This window comes from Alosa sapidissima, chromosome 13 (assembly GCF_018492685.1).
Source record: "Alosa sapidissima isolate fAloSap1 chromosome 13, fAloSap1.pri, whole genome shotgun sequence".
NCBI classification, from domain to species: domain Eukaryota; kingdom Metazoa; phylum Chordata; class Actinopteri; order Clupeiformes; family Clupeidae; genus Alosa; species Alosa sapidissima.
Genome location: NC_055969.1, coordinates 9,311,563 through 9,334,102, shown reverse-complemented (window position 1 = coordinate 9,334,102; position 22,540 = coordinate 9,311,563). Strand labels below are relative to the sequence as shown.

At 44.2% G+C, this 22,540-nt stretch overlaps 1 protein-coding gene across 1 annotated transcript in view; it reads right to left on the bottom strand.

The window, feature by feature from the left end:
- mtrex (Mtr4 exosome RNA helicase) overlaps positions 1-22,540 on the bottom strand; it is a 37,190-nt gene that overhangs the window by 13,638 nt on the left and 1,012 nt on the right. Inside the window, 17 exon segments of the mRNA XM_042058585.1 lie at positions 1,497-1,539; positions 1,541-1,630; positions 2,661-2,729; positions 4,003-4,062; positions 4,064-4,176; positions 4,845-4,995; positions 7,227-7,352; positions 10,686-10,787; positions 11,470-11,580; positions 13,741-13,820; positions 15,336-15,467; positions 16,901-17,021; positions 17,778-17,876; positions 19,589-19,713; positions 19,832-19,922; positions 20,931-21,105; positions 22,098-22,210. Of these exon segments, the coding sequence (XP_041914519.1) occupies positions 1,497-1,539; positions 1,541-1,630; positions 2,661-2,729; positions 4,003-4,062; positions 4,064-4,176; positions 4,845-4,995; positions 7,227-7,352; positions 10,686-10,787; positions 11,470-11,580; positions 13,741-13,820; positions 15,336-15,467; positions 16,901-17,021; positions 17,778-17,876; positions 19,589-19,713; positions 19,832-19,922; positions 20,931-21,105; positions 22,098-22,210 (1,801 nt within the window).

The window sequence follows — 22,540 nt, the reverse complement described above, 5'->3', positions numbered from 1 at the left end:
GAAGGCTGGCTTAGAAGCATCGGTCTTTACAGACATCTTATTTTAAAATCAATCAAATGAATACAATTTCCACCATTTTACATGTAGGTCTGTCATTTTCCTTTCTGTCTCAGACACAACATCTTTGTTTTAACAGGAAGTGACCCAAGACCGGCAATGCAGGCAGCAGAGGGACACAGACAACTGAAGACTACACATGATGGATGAGAACAATTAAATATTACTACAAACCAAATTATTGCATAAGAGTGCAACATGTATTTTTTAATCATCCACGACTTCAAGAAACAACCACATAATGGGTAAACTCCACACTTTATTACAATGCCTACTTCATTGGAAGGCAGTCAAACCCAATACAGGCCTGGACAAGCCACAAACCAGCCCATTCACGTTGTAAAGGGTATTTAAAAAAACGGCAGAAGTTTGCTTTACGGCAAAATCAATAAACAGGGTTATCGAGGCCCATCGGCTGTGGCGCTTCCTCCGGCTTCGGTAGAGCCCGGTGCCATGCCTCCGCCATGGCAGGTTGCGAGACTTGTGTCCTCCCCGGAGTATAGCCGTGTGCGCTGCTGAAACAATGCCAGCATTCACATGTACAGTACAGTACAGACTCTAGAGCCTGCTTGGATAAAGAGGCCTGCTATGTGCTATGCTAATGTAAATGTAGATGTGACCTTCAGAGCCCCCCCCCCCCCACCCCACCCACTTCCTGCCTGTGTCATGGGCCCATGACTCTTGTGGTGTTGGAACAGAGGCTAGTGAGAGCACAGCTAGTCAGGTTCACATGATGAAGCCCTCAAAAGAAACGGCTTCAGTGGAAACATAGGGGCTATGACTGTTCAAGCTAAGCAGCAGTCATAGCTCTTGGTACAGTGCAAGCGAAATGAGAAGTTAAACCATTATGCAAATCCAATGAATGCTTCTCGTTTCTCAACGTTCAAATGTAACGACGATCAAGCTGTTGTTCCACACACTTGCAGGCTACCTAGAGCAGAGAGGTTTTTTATCTTCACTCTGTAATCCCTTGAAAGGCAAACAACTAGCCGGGGAGCCCTGGGCGGTCAGCGGCGCTGTTTGTTTTTGCAGTTGGAAAAGGCCGGACTCCCAACCCTGACAATGAGTCTCGGCCTGCAGAGGGCCGGCCATTACTGTCATTTACTCAGCTTTATTCAATTGTAGTTCCTGAAGACCGTACACTCTGTGGTGGTCCTTAGGGAAGAGGGGGCGAGAGGATTGGGTGGAGGGAGGGGGGTGGCCCTTGACCATGCCAATGATTCCTAATGGAGCCAAACTCAATAATCCTGGACCGTTTAACAATGTTCTCTCAGAGAAGGGAAAATAAACGAGAAAACTGGCCTTGCTAGGAGAACAAGAGGCATGGAGAGGCATCGTTTATCAAAGCCTGACAGCAACAAAAACAGCATGTTGTTATGACAGAGTAATGGCTAAACCAGGGGCTGACTGCTGGGTGTACTCATCCTGCCCCCCTCCACCCACCTGCATCTCGCCCTTCTCCCCTGTGGGAACGGGACGCGCAGGACTCCGTGGCGGCGTTCTTCACGCTGTCCTTGCTGCAGTGGACCAGAACCTCCACCACATAGAGAGGATCCACATCCCTATCCACCACCTACAGAGAGAGACAGAGACAGAGAGACAGAGAGAGAGAGAGGGGAGAGCGAGAGGAGAGAGAGGAGAGTGAGAGACAAACATGCACAGTTGTCATTTCTACAGTTTTTTTTTTTAAATGGCATTATAAATTGTATAAACACTCCACTTCATAGTGACAGGGACACAACATTCTGGGGGTAAAAGTATGAAGACATAACACTAAACAGGAAGCAGCCTTAAGGAGCAAACACTCAATGTGACTACTTTACGACTTGCACGGAATAACACCCTTTAATAGAAATTTATGTAACTGTTGACAGGAAATCCAAGCGCTCTTCATGACTTCAGCTACATTTCACATTCTTCCAATTTGTCATTTGTCTCAAATTCCAAGTAATTTCCCCTAACTTTTGAGGCATGCAGAAACTCTGTGTGAGACATTCATCTCACAATCATCTTGGTTCCAGAAGATTCCTAATTAGCATTTGAGTGCTACATTTACAGCCCTTCTGGGTCTTCAGCAGGTGGAGGCCAACTAAAACATCATCCCTTTTTCATGCCCAGAGAATTTCCTGTCACTTGACCGGCTTCCTCGGGCCAAGGAATTGGCTGGGGCAGGGCAGACTTGCGCAACACACTCCCCATCTTATCTCCAAAGTCTGTTTGGGAGGTACTCACCACTCCTGAAACTAATCTGTTGCTTAGGATATGGCGTGTAGCTGGGTACTAAAATCTGGATGTGGTTGTGTATACGTTCCTTCATAAGCAGATCTTCATGTATATTTCATACCTATGTATTTCTAGACCATGACTAGGGCTAAATTAATTTCCCTTAACGGGAGGAAGAAAAACAAAGATAAGGGGCCGACTAGACTGCCTTGCAATGGCTCAATTCTGAATTTTTTTGGTTAAGTCAATGTATATGCAAAGTGGAATACGGAATGAAAATTTGGAATTTCCCTTTGGAAACCACAGAGTACAAGGGAAATGAATGTTTGCTGTAATAATACGCAAAAATAAGCACAAAGCAGGATATGTCTGACAAATACCTTGACATTTGTCTTCTTGGAAAAGTTCACGACGACACCCCACCCAAAATCAGCTTCCTCATTCTTGACCTGGGAAAGGACACAACAAGACCTGATCAAGCAGCAAAGAGCAAGATGTTATAGCAGTGGTCCCCAAACATTTTCTTCAGAGGGTCAGCTCACTATGCCTGGCTCTAAGAGAGGGCCAGAGGAGTATGTCAGTAACTGTAAATAGCTTAGTGCTGTGAACAACGGCAGTCTACCTTAGTTGGGGTCTGTTGATTGGCAAAAATGTCCACACTATGTCTGCCTCCTTGTTGTCCCCGTCAAGGTTACCATGGTCGTGGACACCTCAACAGGCACAAGCAAGATCTTTATTTAATCATTTTAAAATCTAATACCATTGTTAGCGGTGTTTTTTTTTATATTGCCATCATGCCATATCAATATAAAATGTGGAACATGGGAAATAGCTCAAATAACACTAATAAAGAGACTTCAGCATTTCTAAAAGTATATTTTAGGAATTTGTGAACTCTGAACTCAAGTTGTGAACAAGCAATATCCTACAAATAATTTAAAGTTTATCAAATTAGGAGAGTTTTATGAAGTGCTGGAAAAAGCATCTGAAATGACCACCTTTCTAACTTGCACTCATCTGGTGAGGAGCTGTGGGAACTTTGCCGTCTTTGCATTCGTGAACATTTGAACGAGTGTGAATAAAATATAGAAATAATTATCCCAGAAATTACTTGAATAGAAATTACCGGTACACCTATTAACAATTAATTGCTAAACTTTAATAATACTTTACAATACATTGTTTGCAGATAGGCCTACATTTAATTCCGTTTCCAATGGCAAACTCGAAACAACGGCAAAACAACCACCAGTGGACAAAAAAAGTATTACATGTGTACTGTTAAGACTCGCCTTAGAGAATGAATGAGAGAAAATTACAGAGGTTATAGTTTGACTGTCATACTCCAGTTCGGGCCCGATGCTATATACCACGGACATGAGGTGGGCGGCCGTAGTTTGGGGACCACTGAATTATAGCAACTGGTGTTTGGTGCACAACCAACCAAGCCACCACAAGCTGGAGTAACTGGGGGGAAGACTCCAATTTGACTGATGTAGCTACAAAGGCAGACATTTTTATGGGACTAGGATTTCAAAGAACTGAGCGAATTATATATATTTTTTAAATCTGCTCAAATACATTTCCAGGCATGTATAGCCTAAATGTAGAAAACAGCATAATGTGAAAAAATGATCTCTGCCTCTCCCTCATTCCCTTGGACACCCTCCCTCTCTCTCGCTCTCACACACACACACGGACACACATTTAATAGGTCCTGACCTTTACTAGCCGCCCGGGCTGGAGGAAAGGCAGGCAGTATTTGGGCTTGCGGACAAACTCCCTCGATCTCCTTGGCCAACTTGGCCAGCTGCTGGCGGATCTTGTAGTAGGTGACCACACTCTCCTCGTTCGGGATCTCTATGGCATTGTACTGCTCCTCCAGTTTCTTCATCTCTGCCACAAAAAAAAAAAAAAAAGTGTGTGAGTGTGTGTGTGTGTGGTGTGATGTGTTTGTGGTGTGTCTGTGTGTGTTAAGCATTCACATTGCCAGAGATTTGCTCTTCGCCAGTCGCCTGAATTCTTTTTTAACTTTGATGATTCGCATTGCAAGTCAAGTGGCTATTTCACTTGTTATCGCTGAATTACATCAACATTCCGTGGTCTCCCGTCACTGGACTCTTGTACGTGTGAACGGGGCTTTAATCTTCTCCCTACTCAGAACATGGAATGACGTCCACAGCATAGCTATGACACTGAGAACAACTTCATCTGAACACCGACAGATGCATGTCTTCGGAGGCAGTGGGTCTTACAGCATTAATGAGTTAATAAGGTGCCTACAGCATGCCCAGATGTCGGGTTATGGCCAAATGCTTGACAAACAGTTCCATGAATAGCTGCATACTCTGACTAAGGCATAAGCAAAACCTCTTAGCGACCAGCTGGACATCTCGTCTGCATTTTTTTTACGGAGACGGCTGTCCTCTGAACTGCTAACAATGCACATCAGACAGACAGAGGGACTTTAGAAAACCATCAAGGCAGAGAGACTCCAATAAAATGTGTGCCGTTTCTATAAACGACCTCTCTCAGGGTCACTTGAGGTCAGTTGCACTACTCACTCTCAACCACGCCGGGTACAGCCCTGTAGTGCTGGAACTGGTAGAAGGACTTCTCCAGCATGTACTCGGGGTTGATCTCCTCCACTCTAAGCAGGTTCAGCACCATGTTGTAGGTCAGGTGGAAGGCACTGTTCAGAGGGTCCGCCGAGCCCTGGCATGGACAATAGGTGGATGGACAGACAAGGACAGACAAAGACAGACAGGGAGACAGTTATATTGAGCCTTTTCAAACCATCCTCATACCTTAGGTGCTATTCTCAGGTGCAAAATGCCATTCGCATTAAATTCAAAGACACCTTTGGTCAGCATCCCACACCTGGATTAAGCTTAGTCCGAGTCTAAAAGCTATTTGCAATTGAGGATTTTCATTGAAGTTCTCTTCTAGGCTAGGACTCATTTCTCTCATTCTGTGATCAAGTGGACCACAACTTAGTCATTGGTAGGTGGACCACAGCATATCGGTGTATATTCATTAGAGCCCAACCCATAAAATCAGTGTGCCGATATTATCGGCCGATATTAACCATTTGCCGATCTATCGGTATCAGCATTTATAACGGCCAATAATTATTTTTAAATTAAGTAAAGGGAAAGCCAAAGAGTGGACCTTCATCTAAATTTCCAGCATTGTCTTCCAGCTTAACGATACGTCCAACGAAAAATAATGTTACTATTGGTTAAGTGGGGGAGGCTAACTTGATTGATGGTGTATTTGTGAAACATAAACGCGGTTATACCGAGTAACTTAACAGCAATATTATTTTTATCTTTCGACTCTCATTCCACGGATGACTGATCTCCCCCCCCCCGCCCCACCTAATGATAAATGTAAACCTCCAATGTGCTACAGCTCACAGTGGAAATTAAAGTATTGGCGAGATCACTTCCATTGCAAACATACATAAATTAGGGGTTTCACACTTTCTGACTGGTTGTGATGACAGGGTGCCAGACAATGTCAAGGAGTAGTAGAGCAAGATGTCAGAGAAACAAACACAGACACGCAGAGTCGAGTCGACAAATCAAAGCACTCGAGCACAGTAAAGGGGTTCTAAGAGAGAACGGGAGGTTGCCGCTTCGACAGCTTCTTAAGGAAAAGGAGAGAGAGACACACAGAGTGAGAGAGAACGAATGAAGGAGTGAGATGGAGAAAGAGAGAGCTAGCAAGGCTCAGCGAGGACAAATGGGGTGCTAGCGTGCCAGATGATTCATGCTACACAGCGATTCCCGGCACAGCCGTCAACCCCTCTCGCGGCGGACCCAAGATCAACTTTCAGCGTCCAATGCAGCGGGGCTGTTGTAAAAGGCACATAGCATCACACTCACTCACTCACACACACACACACACACACACACACACACACACACACACGAGATCACAACAACTCCTGAGAGGGTTGCTATTGCACAAACTGTGCCTGTGCCCCCACTGTGTGCCAACATGGCAGTGCCACCAGGGCAGCAAAAGGGTGAAGTGACCTCCCACAGAGCCCCCTGTGCAAGAAGGACCTCACTCGCACTGCCAGTTACAGGCCCCTGTGGGGCCAATTCCCCCCCAAACAAGGCTTCCAACATCCCACGTCCTGGTGGAGATTAACACAGTGTCTGTGTGAGTGAGTGTGTGAGTAAGAGAAGAAAGAAAGACAGGAAGAAAGAAAGAGAAGGAGAGAAAGAAAGAAAGAGAGAAGGAGAGAGAGAAAGAGAAGGACAGAGAGAAATATAGAGAGAAAGCAAAGTCTGGCTATGAACTCACTGGCAGGGACTGGTTTATGGTGACATCAGTGGGATTGGGTTGGGGGGGGGGGGGGGGGGGGGGGGGGTTATTGGTGAGCCTGAGTTACTGCCTGTTTTTGTTTTATGGCTAAAGTGGTTGCACAAATGCACCTTATTTATGCCCATCCAGCATGACGGGCCTAGAATGGGAAGCATAACTGTAACTTTGGGAGTATAACGTCAAGAGACCCCACACAAGATTAGAGAAGATTAAAGATTGGTGGAGGAGGAGGAGGAACAGGGCTACAGAGAGATAAAGTCCAAAGTTACTCAATTGTTTCTGCAAGCCAGGTCATGAGTTGAACTCCCATAAAGCCCAAGTAATGACCTCACTCGGCCATATCGACAATAACAGGATCTGGACAGAGCTATACAGCGAAAGGGCAGAGGAGAAAAAGAGACAGAACAACGTGACCATAAGGGGGAAGGACAGATGGGGAGAGAATGACAGAGAGAGAGAGAATGAGAGAAAGAGAGAGAGAGAGAGAGAGAGAGAGAGAAAGAAAGAGAGAAAGGAAAGAAAGAGAGAAAAAAAGAAAGAAAGAAAGAAAGAAAGAAAGAGAAAGAGATTTGATTTTGAATTGAAAGAGAGAGAGAACATTGACATACCTTGAGGAGCTGCTTGCCCACGGAAGGGCTCATCTTCTCGTCCACCATGAAGATGACTATGCCCCTCTCATCCATGCCTCTCCTGCCCGCTCGCCCAGACATCTGGATGTACTCGCCCGACGTGATCTATCACACACACACACACCAATACGGAGAAGAAATTACTCAAAATGTCCTCACATTTTCACAGGTCTGTTCCACACACGCTGATATTAGGGACCCATGGTAGCTATTCACAAGAGTATCATGACCTACTGATTGAGGGAAATGCAAAGGCACTGGGGTAGTGACATCTTATTCACAAGCGATGACCACAGATAACCTCATAATTTCTGACTTAACACTGGTCACTGACTTAACACGCTTCAATAAGGCAGTACTCGCTGATAACCAAGAAAACTAACATTGTTCACAGAGTAAAGCTGGACTCCTATCTATGGCAATACAATATGACCCAACAAGACCCATTAGGCTTGAAACAAAAATACTCTAAATCGCAACTACATCCTCTGGCCTTCACATGGCTTCAATTAGGGCCTCTTTCTTTCTCTCTCTCTCTCTCTTTCTTTCTCTCTCTCTCTCTCTCGCTCTTCGCAGGCTTCTACCTCAGATAGACGCTCCCGCTTCCAGTAGAGGTCGAGGCCCTCGTGCTGTTCCACTCGTTTAAAGCCCATTGTTTTTCCCTCTCCCCGGGACACTAATTTAATACACTAATGCCCTCATGCTGACGCGAGCGCCAAGGGGTTTTGCAGTCCACTCTCGGCTCACATTGCATCTTTATTTTCATCCGCTGGTGTTTAAAAACCTCCGGGCTGTAGCAGAGAAACGCTATGAGGGGAAAAAGGAATAATAGAAAAAAGAGAGAAATGCCAGAGAGAGGAACAGAGAAAATAGGGGATGAGAGGAGGAGGAGAGGAAAGGAGGGAAGAGAAGAGAAGAGAGGAGAAAAGAGACCAGAACAGACTGAGTCTCTGGCAGGAGTTGTATGTGCACCAGATGTTCCCCTTTTCACTCACAAACACAGACACACACACACAGACACACACACTCCCCTGGATGGCAGTTCCCTCCTCACTTCTTGAAGAAAGAGAGAGAGGAAAAAAGGAGAGAGACAGAGAGCAAGAGAGAGAGAGAGAGAAAAAAAAGAGGGGGAGGAGAGGCAGCGAGCCCCATTTTTTATTCAGAACAGCTTGAGTCCTGAGCCGAGCGCTCCTGTAAACAATACGTGGCAGTGGTGGACGTGGCCATCGACAGGAGGCTCCAGCTCTCCCCAACTCTAGCACCCCTAACACACAAACCTGTCGCTTGGATGCACCAACCTGCACCTCTCTCTTTCTCTCACACCCAACAACCTCAACGGCAACGCATCAATTACGACGTCTGGAAAGGTGTTCTAGGTGTATCTAGTTACGATCAGGTTATACAGGTAAATTACAGGATAGGTCTCAGTAATCAGTATTAAATGGCTGGCAGCATTCCTGGTGGTGCCACCTGGCCTGACCGAACATGTCTAATGGCTCACTCCCACAATAACAGATGCTTTCAGTAGCTTGCTATGAGCTGTTAGGGCCTGCATGAGGCAAAGTCCATTTAAAAATAGGTCCTAAATAGGTGCACAATCGACAAAGGCATCTGCCAAATAATTGTGATCGCGACAATGTGACCTCACGGGAGCGGCGTAACCATTTATACTCGCGCGTGGTGGTCGCAACACTATTTGCAATATTCTCTTGAACAGAGGTGTCGCTGTTGTGAAAAGGCTATCGCTACCTACGTTACACAGAGGCTAGCCTCTGTGATGGTACTTCAGACTTCGGTTGCTGCTATTCACAACTACCATCATTACCATCAGGTTTCCAAAGTGTCTGCAGATAGATAGATAGATAGATAGATAGATAGATAGATAGATAGATACTTTATTCATCCCGAGGGAAATTGTAATAATTTAAACAATTTAGTTAGCTGGCTAGCTAGCTAGCAGCTGAGTTTGTGTAATTTCCTAAAGTGGAAAGAGATTTTGTAAGACAGGTGTCACTTGCGCTCAAGCCTTATCGGCGCTCACAGTCAGGGACTAAAGAGTCAGAAAGACTGGCTGGGCCACTTCAGAGAGACTACACCCAGGGATGACCGGAGCACTCAGAGAACTTTTAAACTTTTTTTTTTTTTTTTTTATTAAAAGGTGCACAAACGACTGATGTAGATTTCCTGGACTTAACTATACGGAAAAATACCCAAGGCAATATGGAGACCACCATCTACCGCAAACCTCTAAGCAGGAATACGCTCCTCAAAGCAGACGGTCACCATCCTAAGAGATTGATTAAAAACATCCCAATTGGTCAATTCTTGCGCCTTAAAAGAAATTGCAGCACTGAAGCTGACTTTGAGATCAAAGCCGTGGAGATGGCTGATCGATTCCGTGAACGCGGCTATGCCGAAGTTGACATCTCCGCAGCGTATCAGCGAGCCAAATCCACCCACAGGCCACACCTCCTTGAGAAATCTAGGCGCGCTTCAGCTCCGCGTCTCTGTTTCTCCACGGAATTTTCAGATGTTAGTGGGGAAATAAAACGCATCAAAAAACACTGGCATGTCTTACAAACTGACCCATCCTTAAAAGACATTTGTGCTGAACCCCCCTTAATTTCATTTAGGAGATCCCGCTCCTTAAGCGATAGACTGGTACACACATCTACGAGTCCTCCTAAGCAGCTAACCTGGCTATCAGTACCACCTCAGGGATTTTACAGATGCGGTCGTTGCACTCACTGCTCCAATTCTAACGACACCAAGTACTTTTCGCATCCACACACTGGGAAACGATACATCATCAAGGCTTTTATAAACTGTAACACTACCCATGTGGTGTATATTCTGAAATGTCCTTGCGGGTTGTTATATGTGGGACAAACCAAACGCCCACTTAAAGAGAATTGCTGAGCACAAAGCCGCGATACGAAACCAAAACATGGACTATGCTATAGCGCGCCACTATGTCCAGGTGAATCATGGCTCTTGCGCCACACTGAAATTCTGGGGAATTGACAGAATACTGCCTCCCCAACGAGGCGGAGACGTTGTCAGAATGCTACTTCAAAGAGAAGCGTTTTGGATCCATACACAACACAGTTGAGCCCCATGGTTTAAATGAAGAATTAGGTCTTTCCTGTTTTAGTCCATCTTCCGGTTTCAGCTTTGGCGCGCTCAGCTGAAAAAAATGCGCTACCTGGCGCTACCCGGCCAAAATCCTGGCGCGCCAGAGAGATCTACGTCATTTTAACATCACATTGTCACGTTACCGGTCGGGAGTGGCAGGTATGTAATAGCCTTTTGTCAGTAACAGGGCATGGCATATACAAAACAATTTAACATGTTTATCTCAGAGCAGTCTGTCTGTGTGTGTCTATCTGTCTATCTCTGTGTGTGTGTGTGTGTGTGTGTGTGTGTGTGTGTGTTTACCCAGCGAAAGTCTTTGCCATCAAACTTGCGGGCACTGGTGAAGAGGACGGTGCGAGCCGGCATGTTGATCCCCATGGCGAAGGTTTCCGTGGCGAACAGAGCCTGCAGGGCAACAGTGACATCAGCACAGGAACTCACAGGGCATCTAGTTCAACAGTGCTACACATCGTCCACATGGCTAAACCATTTTCAAGATCGGACTTCCTACATGTCCCTAAAGCTGATGCAAGAGGTTTTCAGAAATTCCTGCTGATGTATTGTGGTAGAGGTAGACCATACAGGAGAGCACACATCCCCCTTTTGAAAGTGCTGTTGGTGCAGAAATATAATTGCCAGGTATGGATGCGGGTCTCTTCGGAAGTTTCCTAACTTTATTAACCAGACGTCTCACCAGAGCTGAAATTTTGGTTGCTGATTACAGAGAAATGGAGACTCCCAGTCAAGGTCTTTTTTTCTCAGAACCTCTATTTTAGTGGCCTCTATCAGAACATAGAGACAGGTCAGCTGACGAGCTTAAATGTCTTCCACAGTTCCTTTGACCAAACAGCACACAAATCCAAGGCATGCAGATGAACACGGCATTTAATTGGCTAGATAGTCATATGATGTGTTAATGAAGATTTAATAGTCTTCTCACTTGTATGCAGGATGAATTTCATTTGGCTCATTTGAATGGCACATGCTCATGGAGGAAACTGGTGCATCTTTCAGCCTGATGCTGAGGTGGACTAGCTATCTGATGGATATTTTTCAGACAAAAATGATCTTTAACAGACAGGCCTACCTTGAGCAGGCCTTCAGAGAAGAGGATCTCGATGGTTTCCTTCAGGATGGGCAAGAGACCTCCATGATGGATCCCTATGCCTCTCTTCAGCAACGGCAAGACATGCTCCACCTACAGACACGTAACATAGGCATGAAAAAAAAGGGTATCACACCTCATTTAACTAAACATGGGATATGCAAGCAATAAGGACACAGGCTCTCAAACCTCCACCCTGCGCTAGAGTCACTCAGGCCAAGAAGCCCTTCTGGATGACAAACTCCATTCACTGGCAACAGGCGCTACACTGAACAGACCAGCCTTAAATAGCACACCTCTGTCTCCATGTTCTGGACGGCAATGTTTCTTCGCCCGTCCCCAAACGTTCACAAATAACCCTTGAAACGCTAACACGATTCCCAAACCAGATTACGGGTCGGGCGGAGTATGCATCGAACGGACGTTAAGAACATGATGTGAATGGGAAGGGATAGAGGAGCGGTGACCTTCCGCGACCCCTGCAATGGAAAAGCGATGCATCTGTGACTCACAAACTCTCCCACTGACTGAGCTCACATGCAAGAGCTTTGATGACTGCAAGGAGCTAGTGAGCTGAGCCAAGCGAGCGAGTATTAATGTAAACCAGAGCGGCAGTACTGACAGAAAAAGAACGTGAGCAGAAGAGGGGGGTTTGGGGTCGAGGTTCTGAGATGCGTCACTGAAACCAGCGGCTACAGCCTCGAACAGTGGAGCGAGAGTGTGAAAAGTTTGGTGGTTTGCTAGCCTTGTTAAATGACTCCGAGTGACACAAGGTGACGGGTGGATGTAAAACACGATGGTGGGCACATGTGCCGTGCCAGTGTGCATGTAGTAATGGCAGACTCTCAGCACCGCCATGACTGTGATTTTGATCTAGGAATCAGGGGAAGCACCACTAACACCTGCTGGTGTTCAGCTCACACACACACACACATATATATATATATAAATAATGCACACACACAAACTTTCCACTGTCAGAGTTGCAAACAACTGGAACACACAAAACCCAAATTATGTAGGCTAACCAAGTTTTCTTTCTGACCAAATACAGTACAAAAACTGAATCATGAAATGCCAAAATACAGATGCAATCTGCAATCTAGTTGCCCCACAAAGTTGCAGAAGCAATACTGCCTGCGATTGTTTGCCACTTCCTCTCTCTCCCTATTTGAATCTGTGGTCACACACAGATAGACCGCTCTGAGATGAACATGTTAAATTGTTTTGTATATGCCATGCCATGTTACTGACACTCACACTGTGGTCAGGGCAGGGGTTTCAGGCTGGCATGATGGCACACTTCTCTGTATTCCCCCTCTTTACCCATTCACTGCTCTCCATCTCAGCAGTGCTCTCCTTCAGAACAAGACTGGCCTTTCTTCAGTGCAGTTAGTGCAACCCCATGCCACCTCTCTTAGGGCGCCCACAGACGCTTGCATTGAATGCAGTGCTGGAGATGCATCTCGTTTACGTTGTTTATGCCGGCTAATGTCATCCATTGCCCAAGTGAATTGTGGTTCCGTTGCGTTTTGTTTTTCTCCCATCGCCTTTGTCAAAAAGTTGAGAAATGTTCAACTTTTTGCTTTTGCTGCACCAACAGGCAGCAACGCAAGGCACCAGCCAATCAAATTACGGTTATGGCTTCAAGGCAAACACCATAGTACACACCCCCGACTGTCGGGAAAACCCACTGGCGTGCAGTAACGCAACGCAAAGTGAGTGAATCTAAGGTCAGGGCATAGCGGCTAAAACAAGATGCAGAGAGAGAAACTGGAGAGAAACATGGCGCTGTTCTGCTGAGTGGATGCTGGGTAACTGGAAGCGTGCTGTGTCTGGCGTCTGGTAGTCAGGAGGGCCCAAGTAGCATCTTGGGTCACCATAAATGACACATGGGACAGAGCAGGGAGCTCATTACACGGTTAAAAACAAGCACGGAGGCAAATGTTGCATTTGTATTTTTCATTAGCCTTAAATTGGTAACAGCATATACACTTTAAGGGGATCAGAATTAAAAAGAAATATTCAAGGTGAATGCAGATCATTGGGTTTATGTGGCATTTAGGACTGTGGAAACGGCATAACACACAAACGTCCTGCAGAAAATCAGCATGACAAGTACGAGTTGAGGCTTTCAAGGCAAACATCTCCCTCCAGGCCTGTGGTTTACGAGCGCTGACCTCATCTCAAAGGCTCTCGCAGTGATTACGTGAGGCTGCACCCCTGTTGTTTGGCAAAGCAAAGCGCACTGACCTGTGGGAGCTTTTTGTCCTCGTCCGAGAGACAGTCAATGGCGTTGTTGAAGACCTCCTCCACGAGCTTCTTCTCCTCATCTGAAGAAAGAGAGAAAAACAGAGATACAATCACAGCTTTCCTCTGAAAAAGTGAACATTTATATATATATATATATATATATATATATATATATATATATATATATATATATATATATATATATATATATATATATATATATATATATATATATTTAACAAAAATGTTTGACAGCTAGCACCATCACATGTAAATATGAAGAGGCCCTTTTTAGATGGAAGATTTATATATGGGTATTCCACTTGTTTTGTTAAGTACTTCAGTATGTTTTTTGTTTTTCTCTGGAAGAACTTCTGTTGTGAAGCGCCTAATGAGGTGGTGTGGAGAATTTGGAGAGAGGACAAGCCTTTGACCTCTTTTACAGGCCAGACTGTCACACACACACATACAAAGATTCCGTCACACACACGCCCTCACTCTCTCCATGCTGTTGACAATACACACGGGGTCACACACACGGACGCATGCCAAAACACACAGCCCATCTGATAACATGAATGGCGTGCACTTGTGATTTTTCCACTCTACAAGTCTCCCTTCTACTCTCTAGAGAGAGAGAGAGAGAGAGAGAGAGAGAGAGAGAGAGAGAGAGAGAGAGAGAGAGAGAGAGAGAGAGAGAGAGAGAGAGAGAGAGAGAGAGAGAGAGAGAGGGAGGGAGACCTGCCACTGGGGTTCATCAGAGACTGTGATTCCACAGCTCAGCCTGTGCCAGGAAAAGCCCTCTATGTCGCTAGGGATTGCCTAAATGATGGCATCATATGCCCTGTTGGTACATTTATGTAATTCTGCCCCTCCTCCACCCATTTCCCCCTCTCTGACTCACCTCACATTCACTCACTCATGCCCACTTTAGCCTTCATCTCTGCATCTTACCGTCTCTGAATCTCCCACTCACTTTCTCTTGTGCGCTCTCTCTCAGGTCTGTTTCACTCCAACTGCCCATCCACCCCCTCACCTGTCTGTGTGTGTGTGTGGTTCTTGTGTGTCTCTCTCCTCCTCACACGCACAGTCTCACACATGCACGCACTTAGACTCATGACTCACATACACGCGTTTCTCTGGCACGCTCTCTTACGCTTACACACACATGCTCTTTCCTGTTACTCAGACCATTAGGCCCTCATAGGAGAGCTGTGCAATTTGAGCAGGCAGCCTCAAATATAACTTCTTTGTAGAACTTCTGAGAGAGCTGTGATATGTTTGTATATAAACACAAACGCCTCTGTGACGTGAAAGATTTGCTGAGCAGCATTGCTAACACTGCAGAGGCTGAAGGCATTGGAGATGTTTCTGCAGTGGGATGGTATGATTAGGTAGGCGGTACGCCACATCACTTGGCGCAACTTCCCACACTCAACTGTGACCTTGCATTCTTAAGAAGTTCTCCACAAACACGTTTTTTTTTCAAATGCTGTGTGAATGTGTATGCATGTAGCAAACCTAGCCTTACACCATGAAAATCCTGTGGTGTGTTCTCACCAAGTGCAATACGCAAATTGCGCGTATGTACGTACCTGTGTTGAACTCCAGCTTGGAAACCTGCAGGGCGTAGGCCTCACACTCCTTTTTGCTGAAACTGAAGATGATGACCGGCTGGAAGTTCCTCTCCATGATCATCTTGACGATCTTAAACACATTGGACGGGCCTGACACCAGACACACGGACAAAGACAACGAGTCAAGTCACGAGGACAGACACATTCTGTTAGGATGAGAATTCAACTGCCTTCTAAGGAAAGGTCATACTGTGCTACTAAAACTGCCCGGTAACTAGGGATCGATATGGATTTTTTAGTGCCAGTACCGATACCGATTTTTTTCCATCAGCCTTATCAGCCGATTTTCTTGAGCCGATATATGGAGCCGATACTGCTTTTGGTCCCTCAATATACATCATACAAATTACACATAATTACACAAATGATAACAAATGTTAAAAGTCTCAATTCAAGTCTTATGGATGGGTGCACTGCATATGGTTAACTGTACATGGGTAGAAGGCTTTCATCAACATCCTACAACACAGCCTTAATGATGCATTGCTTGCGGACATATTATAAGACATAATTCAGGTCATCGCAATATGTCCTGTCAACACATTTAAATAATTTAAGAAAACAATAAGACTGAAAAGTAGCTGAAATAAAAGTGCTTGATTTGTAATTTAAGACTGCATGGTTTCAATTTTATTTTCATATTCATACACGGTACATTTATGTCTGGAACATGATAAACGTTAACACGAATTAATATTCAACAACGTATAACACACACCACACGTGTCCAAAACTCAGCCAGGTGGTCGCTGAATTAAACTCCCACAAATACCACGGAACAACGTCGGCATTAGGCTACTTAATCATATGATTGGCCAGTGTTCGTAACAGCTACCGCTACCGCATAGGCCTACAACTTAGCTATTTGCAGCTCCCTAAATACAATGGACAGTTTTATACAGTTTTATAGACGAGGCATTCAGGGAGGGATACACACAAACACCACACATAACGTTAACGGCCGGCCGATATATCGGTCGATCCCTACCGGTAACAAAACAGTTCAACTACTTCATATTGTATGTGCTATTTATCTATATTGTTCGCTTTCTGCTGATGATGAGTGAGGAGAGGAAGAGTCATAATCTACTGCGGACAACTTTTCTTGTCTCTGCCGTTTATTGCCAGTGTTAATAGCACAGGGAATCCATCTGCCCGGTCTGCAAGAGTAGCATCAGTCAAACAATCTAGGCCTTCTAAGAATTTTCTGACAGAATACAGATGCTAACAGTGGGCCAGGTCAGTGACGACTAATCATCCCAATCCTCTTGGTTAAACCACATCAGGCTTCAAAACTGGGCCAATCAATGAGGTGGCCAAAAAACAGGGAACACAAACTAAGCAGCTGATTCATGTAGCAACATGATGCCTCTGGATGCAAACCTAGGCCATGATAATCAAATAGAATGAAGAATCCATTCATATTACCAAAACTACTATAAAAAACAAAAGATAGAGAGGGGTCAAAAAAATATTTTCGTGACAGTCATCCCCACCCCCTCCTGTGCGTGTCTAGTTCTTACCTTTCGTTCCTCCTCTCCTGCCTTTGGGGTCCCACTTCCCCCCTCCACTGCTCCCCCCAGAGTCGCCGGCGTCCCGCAGGACCTGCATGGCCGTGTTGAAGTTGTCCTCCCTGAACTCGCCCTGGGGGGGGGGGCATCAAGCCAAGAGTAGCCCGTCAAACACATGTCGGCCCAAAAACAAACCAGTGCATCTGTTATCACCGTAAGAGTACGGTTTCTGTAAAACATAGTGTCTTTGACGACATCCAGCTCTAAATCTAACACACCTGCCCAGCTGAATCTATGGACAAGAAGTCTCTATGGACCAAGATGGGCAGAGTTAGAAGCTGTGCTACCTATATGCATGTGTTTTCATGGCCGCATTGTATCTCATCATGCGTTTATGTCAGCACACATTGTACAGAGATAACATAGTTGCTATGTAACTCCTCCATTCTCCCGTCTAAATAGCATGCATGATGTGGATAATTTAAAACAGTCACCCTGACTAAGGGCGCCCTACTTAATAATAGAATGTAAACGACACCTGACGCCTCCCAGAGTCTGACAGTGAAAAGGAACGCTGCCCTGGGGCCAGGCTTCAGAACAGGGACTAGTGTTCAACACAAGATTTAAAAAGAGCCCAAGTGACAGCATAGAACTAACTGTCCAACAACCATAATGGATTAAGAGGGGAAAAAAAAAAAAAAAAAACTCTTTTAAACGCATGCCTTCCCTGAGCTGGACACGGGCCTTATCTGGAAAATAAGTGCTGAGAACATCAACACGGGGGTAGATGTTATTTACAATGCGCGTAAATAGCCAGCTGGATTGGTATGAAGATGTTATTCTTTGTGCTGGTTCCCAGCGGCTGGGCTGACAGCCGATATATACTTACATTCTCGTCCACCACAAGGTGAAGTCCGTCGCCCCCTGCTGGGAAGATGTAGTGCTGCAAGGGAGTGGGGCGGTAGTCTGTGTACACCACATGGCATGGCTGGGGCAAAACAAACACACTCTTATTAACGTTTTTCATGTGACGCATTCTAGGTTCTATAGCTTTGTTTACATCCATCTGGTAGGCAAGGGACAAGTTGAACCCATTGAACATCGTTGTCTGCAGCTGCCTCTCAGTAGGCTACATCTCTGTATTTCAGCAATGTCAACATTTCGGGCATCAATAAAGGTGATGATGAAACGTTATCCCATTGTTCAATATTTGATAGCCTTCACAGGAACGTTATTTCGCTAAAATCGCCCTGGTTTGGTGCATTGATCTGTATCGATAACGTTATGGGAGAACCTGCTTTTTTTCCTCTGTTCAAAACTTGGTTTACACGAAGACGATAGACTTTCTTAGAAGCTGTGAAATTTGGCCAGAAAGGAACGTCTTCCCTCTGAAAGTTGACACAAAATCAAACAATATTTGATCATTCAGCTTCAACTGAACAGCGACAGGTTTTGGTAGGCATGTAGACGTTAGACCAGGGGTGTCAAACTCATACAGGCAGTGGGCCGAATTTGTTGGAATGAGACCTCACGGGGGCCGTCATTGTCGTGGTCATTTTCATTTCTCTGTATTGGTATCAGAGTGTTGTTTGATTATATACTCCTTTACTACACCCACTCATTAGCAAACAAGTACAAATCATTTACTTATCATATCCTGCTCTTTCTCTCTTGAAACCCAATTTCAATGTCAGTTTTTTGGCCTCTTCCTTCCTGAGGATGATTTGTAGTGCTAGGTTTAATCAATTTGTAGTGCTAGGTTTAATCAATTACGGGAGTTAGCCTAACTGACCTGTAGACTATAGCACAGAAGCCTATTCTGTTTTCATTTATTAGCATTTGTTGTGATTATATAATCAAATGACACTCATGATAACTTGAAATAGAAGGACAGGAGATAGGTGATTAATTTCCACAAGCACGAATTACACGAGACAAAACTGTTCTGGTAAAAATATTCTTGCCATGTTTAAAATGCTGCACTTTTTCCCTTCATAGCCCATCTCTTGCAATTCATTTTTGGATGACTGTAGATAGTTGTATTTTAGCCTACGTCTTCGTAGACAGTAGCCTAGGCTACACCATTAGGCCACCTTGAGAATAAAAGACTTAACAGCTGCTAATGATCATCCTCCACAACCATGAGGATAGGTAGGCTAAACGGTCGCTCGTCGCCTTTTTGCTTCTTATTGTAAAACCAACTGTTAGGGCCTACACAAGTGGTCGGCATCCTGGTCAATATTTGATATTAAAATTTCAATTTTGAAGCTATTTGTAACTATGTGTAGCCTATGCAACCCGACTGTTGTAGGCTTGCCTACCACTCTGCAGTGCCTTGCCTACCATTCTTGCCTACCACTCTAGTTGTAAACAAACGGTGACGTAACATTAGAACGGAGGTGCAAAACCTTAATAGACCCTTTCAAGAGAGTTCCATTATCAGCATCATAGTTGGCCCCACAAGACTTCCTTTTTAACATTCCATATGTTATCTTAAAGCAGAGGAAGTAGATCGGGAACCAAATAGAATGTTCAAGCATTGTTTTTGTTTTTATTCTTGAAAGGGTCTATACACTGTTTTCATTGCACCACACAAAATAAATACATCAGCAAGCAACAATGAGAATGGTTTAAAAAATAATAATAATAATAATAATAATAAGCGCTTAATGAGTCAACATAAATACACACTACACACACCTGTTTATGGAGGTGACAGATCCACTCTGCAAACTGTCTGGCGTTGGGGATGGTGGCAGAGAGGAAGACGTAGTGCACGTTGTCTGGCAGCAGGATGATCGTCTCCTCCCATACCACTCCACGCTCTGCAGCAAACACATGCAAACTCAGCAACGCTTCAAACAGCTAAAAATGCTACTGTCTCTCCACAACAGTTAAAACATTTCTTTTATTTATGTATGGATCAGAGATAAAGTGACCTACCGGAGTCCCTCATGTAGTGGATCTCATCAAACACGACCCAGGCCACCTCTCGCATCACCTCTGAACCTCTGTACAGCATACTCCGCAAAATCTGAAAGAGCATCATCAATCAACTCAAAGAAAATGTACAACTACACGGGACAACACATCTACAACGCCACCTACCCCTTTCTAAAGCCTAATGCCAGTTTTCCACTGAATGGTTCCTGCTCAACTCGATTCAACTACTTGTTTATTTTCATTTTCCATTAGAAAAAAAACTGGTACCACTTGGAACTATTTTTGGCATCACCTCTGTCAAGGTTCCAAGCAAGCTGAGGCGAACACCAAAAGATGGGTCTACAGGTATAAACAAGACTTTTTGAGACATTTTAATACCACTTCTAAATTAAATTTAAGACCAAACTTACAATGGAATTACAATATCGATATTGGAAATATACAGTACTCTTTCCAAGTAAACACACTGATGTCTGTTCAAAATGAACAGTAGCCTACGGTAAAATGACAATAATCAGTTTAAACTTCTTTGACCTGAGCCCGGGTCATGACAGACTTTGGGATCATAGGGCACACCATTTTGGCCACGTTATATTCAAATCTGACTATACAATACTCAATGCTAGACAGTGTATTATCCCGTCTCTGCTCCGTTTGTATGGAAGTTGCAAGAATCAGCTTTGTTCGTTTAAATGTCGTTACCCCGTAGCCTTCCAACGGGTTGAAGCGGAGCTTTGCTTTACCGTTATCGATTGGTTTCAGTTTGTCATGCATTAAATGAACGCTCATACCACAAGCGTACCACATAATTGTATGACTATATTTGACGACACCAAATTAGCATATTTCTTCTTAATTGAAGAAACTTTTGTTTTCTATTTCTGTCGGTCCGCAGTTCCTTGATCAATTGCGCAGTAAAATAAACAGACGAGTGACAGAAGAAGAAAAATAAATAAATAAATAAATAAAAAATATCGGACTACTAGAATAATCTGGTGGCCCAAAGAATATTGCTAGTGGGCCAGTTTTGGCCCGCGGGCCGCCTGTTGCAACCCATGCCATAGACAATCATGAGGAAATCGTGACGCTATAGTCTTACCTCAGTAGTCATAACCAGGCAGGAGGCCGTGGGGTTGATGGTGACATCTCCGGTCATCAGTCCCACGTCCTGGAACTCTTCGTACATCTCCCTGTACTTCTGATTACTCAAGGCTTTGATGGGGCTGGTGAAGATCACTCTCTGCTTTTCCCTCAGGGCCAGGGCAATGGCATATCTTATTAAGAAAGAAAAATACAGGCATGGGTGACAAGTCCTATACACTTTAGCTTAAGGTATTATGTACATTCACCACCTAGAAGGCTTGCAAAACGTATGGCATGCTTCAGCAATCTTTTTTTCTGCAACAATAACAAACCATCTCTTTACACTACCAGTCTCAATAACATACAGCATATCATCGCTGTCCGATAAAAAAAAAAACAATGCATCTCCACTTCTGATGATTTTGACTTTTTACTACAAATAGAATGTTCAGTCTCCCCGCCTACAGTTAGCTTTGCGTATGTAAATGATCAAAGAAAATATGTTTAATCACATCATCTATTTAACACGCATGAATTGTTCATAGTAACTTAACTGCAGAAGCACGCAAAGCCTGCTACCAAAGTTTCCTGAAGTTACGGACTTCGAACAACGCAATTTGGAGAGCTACGACGTTGTTTGAAACCTCTGCAATGCTAAATAAACGTTTGGTTAAAAAAAGGAGGCATGCAGCGTTTTCTTTACTCCAGATACAATAACTTCAAGAAGGGAGATGTTTTTTCGGAGGCATGAGATGTGGGAGTAGCCTGGTTAGCAGGCAGGCCAACGTGGGAGAGAAGAAGAGTGCAGGGACACTAAACTAGGCAAAGGTAGGATGAAGTGCAGTTCAGAAAGTAATTGGAAGATCCTTTCATATTTTATACCAAGACATATCAGCAAGATACATTCAACATCAGGAAAATCTAAGTGCATACATAGGCTAGCAAGAACGTAATGCAATTTGGCCATTCTAAACGATATACAAAACATGTATTTCCACCATAGCTTGTACAAAAATGGCCATTTAAACTTAAATTTGGTAAAATGGGAATAATACTATCACACAAGCAAGTGAATGACTGTATGAAAAGTAATGGTTTTGGACATATGTATTATTCATGAGACAGCGTCGATATAGACTTTTTTACTCAAGGTCTAAATTAGGTCAATTTGTCTCCTACTCACTCTGCACACACTGTTTTTCCAGCAGATGTGTGGGCTGACACTAGAACAGACTGGTTGTTGTCAATGCACAGAATGGCTTCTCTCTGGAAGGGGTCCAGTATGAATGGGTACTCCTGATGGACAGAAGAGGGTAAGAGGTTGACTAGGGAATTAGGACCTTTGGGTATATAAACAGGGCTTCACCTGGGTGTAAATTTTTCATTCTTTACAGTGCAAGATGCATTCAAAGAATGAACATGTTTGGATTAATGCTGCTGGGATCTTAGCCTGACATCATTAATAACAAGTTATGTACAAATAAGAAAATATTGTCAATTGAAACACAGGTGGCTTGATATTGTACTTGCAAACATGGCTGTAATCAGAAGAAAACAATACATTGTATCCATAGTGTGGCACTCAACAACTCACATAATAGTATTATCACACATCATATAAATGTG